The sequence below is a fragment of the Sinocyclocheilus grahami genome, unplaced genomic scaffold, assembly GCF_001515645.1.
Source record: "Sinocyclocheilus grahami isolate Dianchi unplaced genomic scaffold, SAMN03320097.WGS_v1.1 scaffold491.1, whole genome shotgun sequence".
NCBI lineage: Eukaryota > Metazoa > Chordata > Actinopteri > Cypriniformes > Cyprinidae > Sinocyclocheilus > Sinocyclocheilus grahami.
Window position 1 is genome coordinate 634,223 of NW_015505670.1, and position 18,431 is coordinate 652,653.

General features: G+C 37.2%; 1 protein-coding gene across 2 annotated transcripts in view; it reads right to left on the reverse strand.

The window, feature by feature from the left end:
- LOC107554136 (retinoic acid receptor alpha-B) overlaps positions 1–18,431 on the reverse strand; it is a 147,815-nt gene that overhangs the window by 82,389 nt on the left and 46,995 nt on the right. The window contains exons 3-4 of one of the 2 annotated variants that reach the window (XM_016236550.1): positions 5,029–5,295; positions 4,626–4,942 (exon numbers count right to left, since the gene is read on the reverse strand). In XM_016236550.1, coding sequence (XP_016092036.1) covers positions 4,626–4,794 — 169 coding nt within the window. In that variant the 5' untranslated portion in view covers positions 4,795–4,942; positions 5,029–5,295. Of the gene's footprint in view, positions 1–4,625; positions 5,296–18,431 lie in introns of both variants that reach the window. The other variant, XM_016236549.1, reaches the window with a different exon arrangement.

The window sequence follows — 18,431 nt, forward strand, 5'->3', positions numbered from 1 at the left end:
AAATAACACATTTATTTATTTATTAACTGGCTTTATGAAATAACATAGATGGTAATTATGTATAAACAAATAAATAGTTATTTAGAAAAATTAATTGGTCAATTATTTAAAAGTTATTTATAAATAAGAATAAATGTTTTATTTATAAATAACAAATGTGTTTTTATAAGTAAATGTTAATTTGTTATTTATAAATAACAAAAAAAATGGTTATTTACAAATATATAACAAATGTTATTCATAAAACAAACAAACAAATACATACATACAATTGTCAACTACCCACAACTAAACAGACCTCTAGATTTGTTACATAGGTGACAAATAAATTAGCTAATATTACATTTACACATACACAATTGTACAAATATTGCACGTTGCAGGCCATCTAAACTATTACTAATACATAAATTAGAACGATTTTGTTAGCTTTTAGATGAAGTACAGCAACTTCACACTGCATGACACTTCTGGAAGTGTCATGTGCATTTTGGAAGCACAGTTTTGGCAGTGCAGTATGCTGAATTGCAAAAAAATACATTTTCCAGGCCAGACACTAACGGAAACCAATTGAGTCTAGCAGACCCCAGAAGTGTTCAAAAAGGGCTGAGTCATTCAAGTCATAATTCACTCACACTTTGTGAAATCTGGTCACTTGCTTTTTTTAGTGTACAAAGCCTCTCGTGAGAGCTGAGCAATTCATAACTGCAGTGCCGAGACTAATAAACTTTGTACATGCATGAGAATCAGACTTAGACTCACTGTCAGTCTTTATTAGAAGGACAGACGTCCACCTTTCAACTTCCTTTCTAGAAACCACACTGAAACACTCACATATCATGCTAAACTAAGATGCCCAAATTGGAGGTTGAAGTCTGCTAGCTCTGCATAACTTCCGTGAGCCCAAATCTAATCACCGTACCTTGCAGCTGCTTGAATTCTGTGCCTGGCAGTTGACACATCATTACAGCACAGAAAGTGACAAGAAGCACCTTGGGGATTCCTTCTAGTGGCTGTTTAAGTCAAGTTAGGAGAGCTCGACAATAACAGGCACCTCCATATCCATCCATATTCCATATCCCACCTCTTGTGCAAGATGATAAATAAATGCTATGCACACTATCGATCCGTGTTCTCTTATTTGGACCTCATGCAAATACACCCCCCAAAGCCAAACCAGCAAACTTATTTGGGTTTCACGGTGTCTCCCTGACTAATAAGTTTACCAGAGGTCATCCCATGCAAACTTTTGCATCATCCTCTGGAAGCAAAATAATAACATTCCAACAACACCCCCCCAACCCCCTTTTCTCACATGGGGCACCAAATTTTTGCTGCACGCCTTTTCTCGCCTGAAAACGTGCGGAGTCTTTCTGCAAGTCAGCAGGGGGTGTGTAATAATTAGCCCCCGAGAGCGTCAGAGGGTTGTTTGTCATATAGCACTATGCAGAGAGGCACATTAGTAGCTCCGGGCCCAGAAGGGAGCTGCCGCTAACTGACTGCCAAAGCCTCCCTGCCGACATCAGTAGATGCACTCCCACCCACCGAGTCAAAACATTATGTACTGTCATTTCAAGTGTGCAAAGTGGACGGGAATGTCTCCACAGATCACAGAACAACACGACAACTCTTCCTCTCGCCAGGGTTGATTGGAAAGCTACGACTGAAGATAGGACTAGAAATCGTCCTGCTGTATAATTTACTCATTATGGTCTTGCTTGCCAATATATTAATATCTATGCTGCAAGTTTGATGATTTTGCATGAAATAAAATAAGCAGCATTGTAAACTGATGATTTAAATGCACATTTTATTTGGCCACTAAATTCTCCAAGTTTTGCGATACAAACTTGTCTTACAACAGTATTTCAATAGCATCTCCGATTTAAACATCAGTAGCAAAAATGGCATAAGGGTTTGGTTTATTTACGTGTTTGAATCATTTCAAACGGTCATTCTTAAAATGAATCAATTAAAACGTTTCATTCAGTGATTTGTGCCATTACTCAAAATGGCTGTTTTCTTTAATAGTAGTAGCAAAAATAGAGTAAGAGTTTGGTTATTTTCTGTGAATCAGTTCAAACTGTCATTTTAATTCTGTGATTTGCGTCATTACTCCAATTGGCTGTTCTCATTCAAGTTTTGGCATGTCTTGTCTACTGTACTTAAAAATGTAGTCCTGCCCCCAAATTCACACTATTGGTTGAGACAGTGTGAATTTGGGCTGGTTGGCATACGCAAACAAACTGATGTTTTGAAAGTGCAGCAATTTACATTTTTTCTGTGGAAATGACATATGAATGGCTTACTTAAACTTGACATAAATATCAAAATATATCTCAAATATTGTCAAGAAATGAATAATAGAGCAATGATATATTGCACAGCTCTACTATTGCTAAGAAGCAATGAAGAAACCATGCTTTTTCATGTTTCATTCAGTAATCATCAAGTGCTCGCATGCAAATATTGCATGCACAAACAGACCCGAGCAAACACATACAGGTCTAGTTCACATAAGGGCGTTCATAACCCCAGGCACTGTGGGCAGCATGGCATCTCAGTTTTGCCCAGGAACATTCCGGTGGTTTTTGCACCTCAAAGTGCAGAACAGGCCAAACAACAGATAGCAGAGATATCCTGAATAAACCAATGAGATCTGACACATCAAGGTCTTATGGAACAGCAGGATAATGTGTTTGGGCAATAATCAAATTCAATGTATGTTAGCAGAGAAGAGCATAAAGTTGAGCATAAAAACATCTGTCAGATCACAAGCACCAATGAACCAAAACTTCAGAGGGATTTTAAATAGTCAGTCACTCTAACATATAGATTTAAACCGTATTTCATACATTTATGCACACACAAGCTATGCTGAAATAGATTTTCAAAGTTCCAAAGTTTCCAAAGTTATGAAAGCTAGACTATATCTCCAACAACAGGTTTTTAAAAATGGTCCCATAGTGGTTGTTTAAAAATTAAAGCTGGACTTTAACAGTATTTAATCAAGGGTCTCCTAAGGCTTAATATGATCAGTGGGTGATTTGTAAAGTACACACAAAAACAGCAGACACCATATTGTCAAGAACAGATTTACATCCCTAAATTAAACTGTAGCGAGCACATATGTAAAAGACCAATCACAGCTACTACTAACCCTCTGGTTTTTAGATAAAACTCAATCTTAAAGAGACAGTTCACCCAAAAATAAAATTCTGTCATCATACAGAAGATTTCATTTGATAGGAGTGTAATCATCTATTCATCAAAGAATCCTGAAAAAATATCACCGTTTCCACAAAAATATTAAGCAGCAAAACTGTTTTCAACATTGATAATCAGCATCGAATCAGCATATTATAAAGATTTCTGAAGGATCATGTGACACTGAAGACTGGAGCAATGGCTGCTGAAAATTCAACTTCGACGTCACAGAAATAAGATACATTTCGAAATATATTAAAATAAAAAATACATCAAATAAAATTCAGCCTTGGTGAGCATAAAAGACTTCTTTCAAAAAGATTTTTAAAAATCTCACTGACTCTCAAATCTTGTTAGTTCCTGGTCACTGTGGCATAAAATAGTAAAAAAAAAAGATAACTGCAACTGTGAGATATTGTTTTAAATAAAAAAAGTCACAATTGTGATAGTAGTAGTCACATTTTGAAATATAAAATTACCCTGTAGAGTAGCTGAGGCAGAAACTGGCCTCCATTCTATGAACTACAGTATGGAGAAAATAAACTATATATTTTTTTTAAATGACATCATTAAAATTTTTGGGTGAACTGTTTCTTTTAGGTTTAAATGTGCTGTGCCGCCTTGTATGATAAACATCAGGTAACAGGAGTTTATTTAGTACGTACATCTTGTACTTTTCACAATACACCATGCACCATTCTTTATCAGACCCTTCCTAGCAGAGCATGCCACACAGCTTCTCGTCCAGGCGCTTGTCATTTCTAGGTTGGACTATTGCAATGCTCTTCTGGCTGGACTTCCAATGTGTGCAATCAGACCTCTGCAAATGATTCAGAATGCAGCAGCACGTCTTGTTTTCAATAAGGCCAAGAGAGCCCATGTCACACCGCTTCTCATCTCTCTGCACTGGCTTCCAGTCGCGGCTCGCATCAAGTTCAAGACTTGCTACAGAACTTGCTTGCCTGCAGAACTGCACAGGCTCCGCACCTTACCTCCGCTCTCTTCTATGCATCTACATCCCCTCCAGAAGCCTGCGGTCGGTAAACCTAACTCCATCCGAACAGCCTAATCCCTCACAATCTTCAAGAAACAACTGAAAACTCATCTCTTTCATGAGCATCTATCTGCCTCCAATAACAATAATAATAAAAAAACAAAAAATGCTATGCCTTCACATTTTCTGTTTTTTTATTATCCTCTAGTCCTAGCTTTTTACTATTTTGAACGATGACTGAAACCTTGTATAACGGGCAATTCTCATGTTTATTGCCATCTTATGATACATCACTTGTTGTATTTCACAACTGTAAGTTGCTTCGGATAAAAGCGTCTGCCAAATGAATAAATGTAAATGTAAATGTCTTTAAGTGTGTCACACCTGAATGCATTGGCTGATAGCAGAAAAAAAGGGTACTCACTTGCAGGAGATGGAGTGCTGTATCCACTGACAGGAAGTCCTGGAAGCGCTGGAGGGGAGAGCCCTCCTAGCATATGAGGAAAGAAGTAAGGGTAGTGCATCATAGGGAAGCCCCCTAAATGGGTGCCCAGACCTCCGGGGCTGGGGCAGGGGTTGCCGTTTCCAGACATGGCACGCTCAGATACAACACTGAGTCCCAGACCTCTGTGCAGGTTATCCGTGTTGCCGGATGTCTACTTTCCCATCATGAGCTACTTTTGGTAATCCAACTAGGAGAGCTTTGTCTGCGATTGTCTGTGCGAGCGCTTGCTATTGTGGCTGTAAGACAGAAACAGGTTAATGATTGGTGATCCAGGGTGCGTGTGAGTGATTATGAAGCCATTCGATCAAAGTGTACGGCTCACAGGTGTAGCGCTCTTTGTTTTGGTGTTATGTAACTTTCTGGATACAATCCCAAAGTTCTCTTGGAATAAAAGTGTGTTGAGTATATTCCAGCACTGTTTGACGGGGTTGTTACTCTTCACAAGAGCCAGATCGCACTCAAATCCACCCGGTTTCAGCAGGACGGACTAGGGCGATATGACACAAGAGGAAATGAGAAACAGTGCTCCGGGGGTGACAAACTGCTCTCGGGTCAAACCTGTCCAAACGAGTCAGTCCAACACAGTGGCCTAGGAAAGACAGAAAAAGAGTGGAAAGGAACAGAGACGAGGACATTTTTTAGTTGTCAGATGTGTTTGCGTACATGCATTTCAAATCCTACTTTATAGAGTTGTGACAAATATATAATCGGCCCAAAAAACAGTGTCTAGTCAATGGATAATGCACTTTTGCTGTTTACCAATATTTTCAACAGAGTACAATTTTTCATTTAATTTTATTTTGCTGTCATTATATCATACATTCTTTTCCAAATCTTTAAATAATTCCTGATAAGTACATGCTGTGGATTCAATTATGTGTCAGTCTTCATTCCTATACCAATCAAACGTTTTTTTTTTAAAGTCAACAAATTTTTTAATGCTCAACAAAGCTGCTATTTGATCAGGAATGTTGTAAAAACTGTAATAAAAAGAATTGTTTTCTATTTGAATGTTAAATATTATTATACTTTCAAATATCATTTTAAAAGCTGCCATTATTCCAGTCTTCAGTGTCACATGATCCTTCAAAAATCATTCTGATATGCTGATTTGGTGCTCAAGAAACATTTACCATCAATGTTGAAAACAGAAAATAGCGCTGCTTAATATTTTTGTAGCAATTGTGATTTAATTTTTTCTTTGATAAATCTAAAGTTCAAAATAGCAATTCATCAGAAATTACATTTTGCAACATTACAAATGTCGTTACTGTTAAATTTGATCAATTTAACGTGTCCTTGATTTAAAAATTTTTTGATTAATTTCTTAAAAAAAAAAAAAAAAATCTTACTAACCACAGACATTTGCACGGTAGTGTGCAGTGTGACGGTTGCTCCAACAGTACGTAAATTACAGTTACTAAATTAACAATTTACATATTGATTCATGTCATGTTAGTGTCAATAGTAACTAAAGAGTCCACATTACCAGTAGAGAACGTATTGTAGTAACATTAGTTGTGTTGACTTACACTTCTGCTATCACTTCTAACTGCTTTCACAAGAGGTTATTCACTTTTCAGTTGACTGTTAGAAGCATTTGCTTGTCACTAACCATGTCACTAATTTCACCATTCTTTAAAAAAAAGAAAATATATATATTTTCAATGTTAATTCATTAAACCCACATAAGAATTGTAACTATTTTAACACATCATGAGCACAGTTTACTGAAAAGGTTTGGAAACCTTCAGTTCATTTCTATGGGATTTTCTATAAAGCTTGTCAGAGTTAGCAACAAGAGGGTGGAGCTTTTGCAAAGGACCAGTTCTAATGGCCATTATTCATAATGTTGAATGATCAGTACCACCTCAGCTCTGTTCAACACAATATCATGTTCCACAGAATTTCCCCTAAATCTCCACAGAAAGAAATCTCAACCAAAAAAAAATCTGACTACTCAATGGCCACCCTTCTAAATATCGTTATTAGTACTGGCCATTGAAAAACCAATAACCCATGTTATACAGTGTGATACGTAACAGACCGCACTCAGATTAGATATAATGATCGCTGAACTCTGGTCTTACTAACCATAGGAATGTATTCTCCATTCTTAAAGTTTTGCTGACAGACATCTGGAACATCACAATACATCCAGTTTGACACCATACCTCAGACAGAGTGCACATAAACTGAGAAATTAGAGAAAGAAAGAGGCAAAGACTGCAATTTTAACACTCAGGGCCCGTTCTTGAACACTGAACTCGGCTTGACAGCGTGGGAAAATGCTGCCAAGGTCTTCCCCAGTGAGCTTGTTAACGGCGGAGATCCCTCAGGAACACAGAGCAGGATTTTCACACAGACCGTCTGTCAGAATCCCTCATTAACACTATCTATCTGGGCATAACCTGGAAATGTGAGAGCACGAACTGTGAGGTGGAGGAGGAAAAACACTGTCTGAAGAACCAGTGATGAGCAAGAAATCTGTCTATCTGTAATCAGTACGTCTGCTTCTTCACCATCCCAGCGTCTATCGGTCCTTACCTTCCAAGTCCATTTGTATTACCCTATCTCGCGTCTTTCTGCTCGACTCTACCCATCCATTCTCCAGACTACACAACAGATATAGAAATACTGCACAAATAAATCTAATTCAAATATCCTCCCATATGGAATATGGATTATGAATCTCCCTGAAGGCATGCAGGGCATCATGGGGGTACCGCTCAATGCGGGAATGAGAAACCGAGAGAAAAAGTAGAAAAAGGAGGCAGCAAGAGGGAGAGATCAAAGCCGAAAAAGAGCAAGTGAAGATACCTTATTGTGCTGCACACGGCTCTCAAATCTCACTCATACATTATTAAAAGGCGTACTAAGTAGGTTAAACCCCACTGGTCTCCTTTACATAGCAATGAACTCACTAATTCAATGCCAGAGAATGTGTGAGAACGTGTGATAAAGAGAGATTAGAGGACTGTATATATAAATAAATGAATAAAGAAACCAAGATGGAAAAAGAGAGAAAAGAGTAGCTATACATTTGTGTGAAATGTTTCCGTAAGATGGTTAAATCTGTTTTAAGCATAGCTTCACTTGACGTTATTAGATTTATGACAAGAAACAAGTACATTTTGTTTGTAGTCCATGTCTGTTAGTTCTGAGGCTAATCTATAGCTAGTATTCTTCTAAAAGTTGATCAAATTAATCTTTTGCAGATATAACCTTTAGTGAGAACGGAATCCAAAAAATATTGATGACTGATTCTGCACTAAAATGTTGGTCTAATCAAATGTTTTCTAGAATGAGATTGTCCCTCCACCTAATGCCATTGCAATTAACAAATTATGGTTTGTGCCTGTGAGGTAAATGAAAGGCAATTGGCTATAAAAATATTTGTAGGTAAAACGAAAAATAAATACTAAAATGAAAAATAAATAAATACATACATACATACATAAATACATAGCCTACAATATTACTAATCAACCTTTATATTTCAAGAGGAAATACATCAGCACAGGTAAGAAAAATCTGCTTGCAAAGAGATTTCGCTGGATCTTCCAGTATGCACACTACATACACAACACACATTACAATCAGCTTACGTGACGGGCATAATCGTAGGTGCTTATGTTTTCTATAGTGGATAAGGGACATATACACACACATAATCATATACACATTTGCACAAATACTCTGACAGTGAAAGTAAGTGTGGTGAGGACAAACTAGTTCCCATGCGAATCATACATTCAAGACTTGAAGGTGATGCACAGTTTAGCAAAAACACTGACAAGCACTCACTCAGAATGAGAAACCCATGATTCATACCAAAACATCAGAAGTGCCCTCTCTTTACACACGTTCACACGCAAACTGTATATACATACTGCACAATAACAATTAAACAATATAGCTGCAAGCAGCAATTACCGGGGTTCAAGCAGTTAAGGCATTTAAGCACATAAGGAAAAATATTTTGTTAACATGCCCCTATTGGCCGATTGGGGTGCGTCTTTGTCAGAATGTCCCCTCAGGGAGCTCTACCTTCTGGCCAAATTTCAGCTCTCTACGCCTCACGGTTTGGTCTGCACGATCAGTTTTAGCGGAGAAAAATAATAATAATAATAATAAAAAAAATCCTTACAATTACAATAGGGTTTCAGCACTTCGTGCTTGAACCCCTAATTAAGTATAATATGGCGTATGTAATGTATTCTGTATGTTTCTGCAGTTGACCCCAAAAAAATTGCAGGCATCAACACAGCTTTTACATTATCAGTGATAAAATAATCATAAAGTTCATAAAGTGCTTTTTTACGAATAGTGTCATATATGACAAAAACCCTGACCATTAAGTTTTTTTGTGACAAATGCCCTTTTTGAAAGAGATATTATCTCCTCTAACTGGATGAGCAAACTTCAAAAAGGTACTCAAAAAATTCACCATTACTAATTATTAAACCACATGCTATCTATGTATAGACGAGATCTATTTAACATTCTTAATCCGTTTACTGCTCAGTTCCTTCATGTTTTTTAGAGTTGTTAAAACTGTTGGAATGAAAATTAACTTGTCATTTTATTTAGATTTTTTCCATTTTGATTTTATTTTACTAACAGTTTTATAATATAAAATTTATTAACCATTCAAAATCAATGTACAATGTACAATCAATGTAAAAAATGGTGTGTTAAATACAACCCAGCGCTGGGTGAAATATGGACAATCCCAGCGACTGGGTTGTTTTGACCCAGTTAAATGTTTAACCCAACCTCTGGGTAGTTTTATTTAACTCAACTATTGTTTAAAAATTACTAAATGGCTGGCTTAAAACAAACCCAGCATTGCTTTTAACTACGCTTTTAGAGCGTAAGGACAATTTTAACAGACTTTTGTGCTTTCATGTATGATCCACTAAACAAAAAGCTTATGTCAATAATCCATTTTATAGACAATGCAGGCTCAGAGTTATGCACATTGACATCATTCATCATGCATGCTCTTCAGCATTGTGCTTTCACAATCTCATCTTATACATGTTTTAGTGCTTGCCTTAACCAGCACTCACATGAATCTAATGCAATGGTGTGTGTGTGTTTGTGTATGTGAGTGTGACGGAACACATTTAGGATGTATATCGGTATCTGTACATACATGTACGCATATTAAAACATGCTGGTTGGCTGTCTTTTGGACCATGGATGATGATAATACAGAATCGGAGTCTGTGTGTGAGAGAACAGAAGATCTGGCAGACTGAGGGAAATGTGCAATAACAAAAGGTCAAGGTTCGTGGCCTAAGATTCAGGAACCTTGACCTTTTGCTATTTAGGCATAACTGGGAGAGACATGTGGACCTACTTTAGGAGCTTACACACACACACATGCGCACACACACACACACACACACACACACACAGTGTTTCCCTTTCACTTTCCGTCATTGCCTGTGGCATTGGTCCATGTCTCCTTTTGCAGCAGAGGTACAGACTGCAACTGTCAACAGTATTTATTGCACATTATCATCCCTAACTACAACCCTGCAACAGAATTACCCACAAAATATATATCCACTGTGCACAGTAAAGCAGAACTACAAATAGCTTGCATTTTTATTTCAAGTCAACCTGAAACATGTCCAAAATTGTCCATTAAGGAACTTAATAAAGTATTTAGCAAAGTACTACTTAAAGTTTGGGGTCAGTAAGATATTTTAATATTTTTGAAAGAAGTCTCTATTTTATGAAAATATAGGAAAAACAATAATATTGTGGAATATTATTACAATTGAAAATCTATTTTTATCAATACTGAAAACAGGTATGCTGCTTAATAATTTTGTGGAAACTGTGATTTTTTTAAAATTTCAATTACATTTTTTTTTTTTTTTACATTTATCGGTATAGCCGTAGCTTAAAAATAATTACCAGGCAGAACTTTAATATCAGCGCATCTCCAAAAGCACTATTTTGTAGAGCACGCCTAAGCACCATCTATTTAACACTAGAACCTCCAGGGGTCGCTGTATACCTAAAAGCGCCAGCGAGTACATTTTACCACCTCCGTGAAGTTGGCCCCCCACCCAACGCAAAACGTCGGCAAAATAGTCTCAATCGTTTGTGCTCCGTTTGTGCTGTAAAAATTTTCATTTGTGCTGCTTCGGTTTTTTAGATATTAAAAGAATATTTACCCCACGCACATGACAGCTGTTTTTGAATGGCTAAAGAACATATTATTTCACTGTATTATGCTACTGTCTTCACAAAGAAGTGTCTAGAGTCATGAAATGATTATGTCCATAGTCATCAACTATATTTTTGTCCTGTTGTTTTATGTTCAAGGCTTTTTTATGCAGGCTACACTAGTCACTTTTCATAACGGTCAATATTAAGCTAAACAAGCCTGCACTGACAAGGAGAATTAGAAGGAAGTAAATAGCCTACATATTTGGGTGGTGTAATAGGCTATTATAATTCAATGCCATTAATCAATATATTAAGATAACCTATGTTATTTAAATTACTAAAATAGCCTATAGACAATAATGAGCAATAATAATTCACCACATTGCATAGGATGATGCGATGACAAATTCAAGCGCACAGCTTCACCTAATTAATTATTAATTTGTTTAGTTAACTTCGGGAAAAAAAAAAAAAAAAGGGTTTTTTTCATTAGCCTACATCAGATCTGATTTTTTTTTCTTAAGGAAACAGGCAGACTAGAATAAATAGCAACACAGAAGCGAACAATAAACGATAGAAATGGCAAAACAAAAATTAAATAATCCAAATTTTGAACAATTATGAGTAACATTAGGATAAAACGTCTAAATATGATATATTGATCGCCGTCAGATGCTGAGCCGACAGGACGCTTTACTTATCTCCCCACCATCAGACTCTCCATCGCTCATGGCATTTAGTGCTTCTTATACCTCTTCAGCATTCATAAATCTGAGCCTTTTACTCATTTTGTCTTTATTTATGAAACTGATAACCACTAATTCAGTGACTGAAAGGCGCTGCCTAGCAATGTACTATGTTAAAACATAAGCGGCACGAAAATGACAGCGCAAACATACAGGCATTATATAGCGGGGTAAATTTGACCCGCGCTGGCGCTTATAGGTATAAATGCCCCGTTTTTTGATCTGGTTTTATCTAAACCGTTTTTAACAACAGGGGATTGTAAATCACACAATTTTAGTAAAAGTCAGTGACTGGGAGACTTGAATGTTTTATTAAAAATATTTTATGTATGTTTTAAAAACGGTTTTAGTGTTAAACATTACATCTTTCTATGGTTTCAGAGTATCACTGATCACAAAAATAAATGTAAAAAAATTAAAAATACTCGCACCCCCACACACAATAACACACAACATCTGGGCCGACTGCTCTCTTACAAACAAACCATGTTTTTGCATGTTTGTCACACTTTAATGTTTCAGATCATCAAACAAATTTTAATATTACACAAAGATAATGCAAGTAAATACAAAATGCAGTTTTTAAATAATGTTTTCATTTATTAAGGGAAAAAAGCGGTCCAAACCTACGTGGCCCTACGTGAAAAATTAATTGCCCCCTCCTGTTAAATCATGAAAGAACTGCAATAAACCACATTATTTTAGAAAGCTGAGTTAAATTTCACTAGCCACACGCAGGCCTGATTACTGCCAGACCTGTTGAATCAAGAAATCACTTAAATAGAACCTGTCTGACAAAGTGAAGCATGCTTAAAGAGCAACACATTATGCCGCGATCTAAAGAAATTCAAGAACAGATGAGAATCAAAACAGTTGACATGTATCAGTCTGGAAAGGATTATAAAGCCATTTCTAAGGCTTTGGGACTCCAGCGACCCACGGTCAGAGCCATTATCCACAAACTGAGAAAACTTGGAACAATGGTGAACCTTCCCAGGAGTTGCCGGCCAACCAAAATTACTACAAGAGCACAACGACGACTTATCCAAGAGGTCATAAAAGAACCCAGAACAACATCTAAAGAACTGCAGGCCTCACTTGCCTCAATTAAGGTCAGTGTTCATGATTCAACAATAAGAAAGAGACTGGGCAAAAACGGCATCCATGGGAGAGTGCCAAGGCAAAAGCCATTGCTGACCAAAAAGAACACAAAGGCTCGTCTCTCATTTGCCAAAAAATATCTTGATTATCCCCAAGACTTTTGGGCAAATATTCTGTGGACTGATGAGACAAAAGATGAACTTCTTGGAAGGTGTGTGTCCCGTTATATCTGGCGTAAAGGGCCAGGCAGGTTTGGACAGCTTTTTTCCCTTAATGAATGAAATAATTCTCAAAACTGCATTTTATATTTACTCGGGTTATCTTTGTGTAATATTAAAATTTGTTTGATGATCTGAATCTTTTAGGTGTGACAAATGCAAAAAAAAAAAAAAAACGGGAAGGGGGCAAAAACCTTTTCACACCACTGTAGATATGAAAACTCCCTCAATACACGTATGCAGCCAAACTGTACAGTCAGACACAAAATTATGTGTGAGGGGAGGAATATTAGAGTGAAAGTGGCACTCTTTCCATGAGAAATCTCCTCTGGGGACACTTAAGTGTGCTGCAAGAAACGTCGGGCCAAAAGCCCTTGGAATCAGACCACACATTAAAGGGGAGTAAAAGTAAGAGGATCTGGCAAAATAAAGAACTGGGTGTGTAAACATATTGCAAGGCAAGTAGAAGGAAAAAATAAAGGGAACTGGCACCATTCCTGATAGATTTTAAGGAGTAAGTGGTTGGATTGAATCAGCCAGTGGAAGTTTAGAGTAAAAATGATTCCTAAAGGATCTGGCCGCTGTCTAGACCACAAACGGAGGGGGTTTTGAATGCCGTCCCTAAGGACTTCCTGGACTTGGACTGCTGGACTCATTGATTAGCATTTGTTCAAGGCCAGAGGTCAATACATTGCACTTGGCATGGCCGTGTCTACAAGCACCACACTCAGATAAAGAGCTCGCTGAACACACACACACACACACACACACACACACACACACACACTCACAAACCAAGAAAGAGAGAGAACTGTAAAACACAATTTCCTCTCTGAAATAGAAGCTTGTTTTTTGCTTCAATGTCTTTTTGTTAAAGATGTCTCTGTTCATTAGCATTAGCCATTAGAGAGCCATGAGAGAGAGAGGGAGGTGGGGGAGAAGAGGGGCAGACAGAGAATGAGAGAGATGATGAAAGTCCATAGCCCAGTAATGGGCTCTATTTCCCCTTCCCCTTGTCCATTAAGACAGCCAAATGAAATGAAGGAAAATGAATTGAGACGGCAGACATGTGGTAAAGGAGACAAGTGGGAGAGAGGGATGTGTTTGAGAGCAAGAGAGGGGAGGTAGTTTCAAAGGTCATTACTATAGGTATGAGATGAGCAGAGGTAATAAATCTATGCACTAAACGAGAACTATCACCTTTATGAGGGAGAGAGAGCTAAATGCATGTGAACGTCACGCATATAGAGCATGCCAAGGGAGCGTTTCGATTAGACAGGAAGAAAGGCTTGATCTATAGATACACACATGATCGCTATTCACTCCATGCATTTGCAGCCTGCATGTCAGAAGCAGCCCTTGCCTTACAAAAACATGCGTTACCATGATTTTTGTACACTTCCATGACGCCAATTAGGGATGTACCAATATAAATATTCTGGCTGGAACAGATAAGCTGATAATTATTTCCACGTTAAAGCTGATAACCGATAAATTGCAGATATTAAAAATCTTTATTATTTTGTCTAATTAAATACATTAATAAAACATCACAACATTATGTGCATTAGGAAAAACAAAATTTAATTAAAACTGAAATTAATTACCAGTATTAAATAATAATAAAACAGCCAATAACTGATAGAATACCGATATATTGTGCATCACTTACGGTAATACTATGGTATTCTTTGAATGACCATATAAAGACCACGGTATATACAGTATAATTTGGCAACAGTTTTACATGGCTGGATCTATACATACAGATAGTATAGGTAAGCCAATAATTATGCTTATGTTATAGCTGATAACCGATAAAAAGTAGATATTAAAGTAACACTCCACTATTTTTGAAATTTTCCAACATTTTCCAACTCCCCTAGAGTTAAACAGTTGAGTTTTCTGATCAGACCGTTCGCATCTTGCTCAAAAATGACCAACGAGTTTCTATATTTTTTCTATTTAAAACTTGACTCTTCTGTAGTTACATCATGTACTAAGACCGACGGAAAATGAAAATTTGCAATTTTCTTGATTATTACGCCGGAATGAGAGTATAGTTCCGAGCCATATTAGCTGCAACTTTTTATTTTACGTCGGTCTTAGTACACGATGTAACTACAGAAGGGTCAAGTTTTAAATAGGAAAAATATAGAAACTCTTTGGTAATTTTTGAGTGAGATGCTAACGGTCTAATCAGATTCAATCATCTATGCTAAGCTGCAGCTAAAAGTGCTACCGCCAGACCCGGAGATCGGCTGAATGGATTCGAAAACGGTAAAACTCAACTGTTTAACTCTAGGGGAGTAGGAAAATGAGCCTATTTTCAAAAATAGTGGAGTGTTCCGTTAAAAAATTTATATTGTTGATACTGTCTAAATAAATAAATAAATAAATAAAGTGAATTTAGGCATCTCAAGATTATAATATACAATATGTAAAACTAAGTTAAAATAAAAATGCTAATAATATAATACTCTTATAAGTACCTTATAAATACTGCAGTATATATAATTTCATGGAAATTTTACATGGCATATTTAATCAACAAATGTTTCAGACAAAGGGTTCTAGAGACATAAGGATGGCTGAATAAAACCGCACAGGTACCAGGGGTAAAAGATAATGGAGCAGCATGTCACTCAAATGGAACTCAAGAATGAACTCTACTTTTATGAAATAAAGCATCTACACACAAGCAAAAACACACATACACACACCTGGTATTTGAGAAAAGGTTACCGGCTGGATAGTATGTGTGTGTTTTATCTGCGGGTGGTCAGTAAGATTAATAGCATCCATCAAAGATAAGAATGTGTCCCAAATTCCAAAGCTCCCGCTGTTATGGTGCATATTTACCAGAGGAATGAAGATCTACATATCTATATCCTATAATGAAGACACAATCTTTGAACTGATACAACAAATGCTACATTTCAGTTTAATGTTATAGGTGGTTGCATGTTTCAGAAGAGGGTATATACTGTAGGTCCATTACAGAAGACAGAGAGAAGTGATGGATTAGACAGGACAAAAACATACAAAGTCTATAGCTCATTCCCACTTTTTTGGCATGGTCAGTGGAACACACACTGTAGTGTCAGATACAGACTAATTATGAGTGTTTGTGTAAATTAAAGGAAGTGAGAGCGAAAGAGACTATACATGCCTCTATACATGCTTAACCCTATGGGTGAATGTGATGATCTATAGACCATTGGGTATGTGCACTGTATGTTTCTATGGTAACAAAAACTTGTCTTTACACATTTTTTCTGTCTCTTAGGCCCATTTTTCTGTGATCTCCCACCTATACCGTTTCCCAGAAACCCAAGGGTGTCTTCTTGTTACTAGGTGATCTTTTTTTAAAGGTCTTTCCATTTGTGTCCATCGGAAACACTGTGTGTTGACATCTCTTTTTTGCTTTTTCCTTTCTCACAAAGTCAGCCATGGCACACATAATCCTATTACTGAGGGGCTTCAAAACCAGGCCACCAGGACACAGAAAATGAGAGAGAGAGAGAGAGAGAGAGAGACTGGCCACAAAGAGGCATGCTGAGCTCTTATTGCACACAGAATGAGGCAGAAACCAAATTTTTGACCTCATGCCCTAACTACAAAAATTGTTCACCTTTCTCATTTTGCAAACCAGCAGACAATTTTCAGACTAAAATGGATCTAATCCATAGAAGTGCCTGCCTCTATCTAGATAAATCCCCAGGAAGTGCAAACCATGCTGCATGATATGACCCAGTGGAACAAACAAGAGCAAGCTGAACATGACCTCCAGGACTTGCACAGAGATGAAAAATTGGTACACATTAACAAAATGTATTTATTTACAAACTAACATCCTGAAATTCAAAATATCTTAAAGGGATAGTTCACTCAAAAGTGAACATTTGGTCAACATTTACTCACACTCATGTCATTTGAAAGCCTTATCTTTCTTCTGAAAACGGAGAATGTTGAATATCAGAATGTTGAGACTGGTGACAAAATTGCAACAAATGCATTTCTGAAGTCATACAGAGGTTTTGTTTGAGGAAGACATCAACATTTATGTTGTTATTTATTGAAAAGATTATCAGAGATTTTAAATCTCATTCACATGTGTACACTAATATTCAAAAGTCTGGGATCATTAAGATTTGAAAGAACTCTCTTATGACCACCAAGGCTGCATTTATTTGCTGAAAAATACAGTAAAGCTATAATATTGTCACAATTTGAAATAACAGTTTTGTATTTTAATAAACTGTAATTTATTCGTGTATTGACAAATGTGCATTTTCCATTACGCCAGTCTTCAGTGTCACATTCTATAATGCTGATGTGCTGCTCAAAAAATATTTCTTATTATCAATGCTGAACACATCCGTGCTGCTTTTTGCGGATATTGTTATTTCAGGATTCTTTGATGAACAGACATTTTAATAGAAATGAATTGATTTGAAATATAAATATTTTGTAACATTTTAATTTTAAAATATTAACATTTTAAAAATATTCCTTTTAAACATACAAATATGTTAAGACATGCCATCCCAGGTTTGATGTCAATGATGCCAAGTGTCATTTCTTCCACTGTGTCTTGTAGCATCAAATTTAAATATGCACATTTTAAAACTGCATGCATAAGATTTGAGAGTTATAGCAAATAATACGTTTGTCAGTCTGTTCCTTCCCAAAAGCTGTGAAATGAAGACTTGGAACAGTAAAAAAGTCATATGGATTACGATTTGTACTGCTTTTTTGTACACAACAATTCCTTTAATTTGTGTGCAATGTTTATTAATTCCTTGGCCATGTAAACACTGTTTATCCCGCCAAAAACACTCTTTTGAATACTGAATCATAAACAACTAAAAGAAAGAGAACAACGAAAGACAAGATGGTCTCAGAACCTCAGCGAAATCCTCAGCGAGAGAAAAGCCACCATGAAAAGATAAGAAGGCCGGCTGAGAGAAAAGAGGACATTGGTCTGCGAAAGAGAAAAGAAAGAAATAGAGAGAGAGAGATGCATGACACGAGGTCTACTCACACTGTAAGGAATAAGGGTGTCTTCTGAAGGAGGGTGATGGGCACATGGAAATGGCTTTTACCCCACAGAACGATATTGGATTCTGGGAAACCCATCTGTTACGTGGCGCCCACACCAGAGAATAATACAAGGAAGACGGCGCTGGAGGAGGGTGGAAGGGGCCGGGGCAGAGGGGGGAGGGCAGATGATAGATAGCAGTCTGAGTTTTAATCAGTACTGCGCCTCTAGCGCTTTCTGCCCGCCGCACCAAGGCTTATCCGTCAAGTGGCTCACATGACCCTAACTGAGGAGAGAGGAACTCTTTCCCCCTCGTGCATACCTTACCTCCCCCCTCCTCCCTTCAGTTCCTTCCACTCCAGAGAGAGAGAGATGGAGGAATATCTTCTCACACTACCTCGCCGAAACCACACTAAAGGGCACC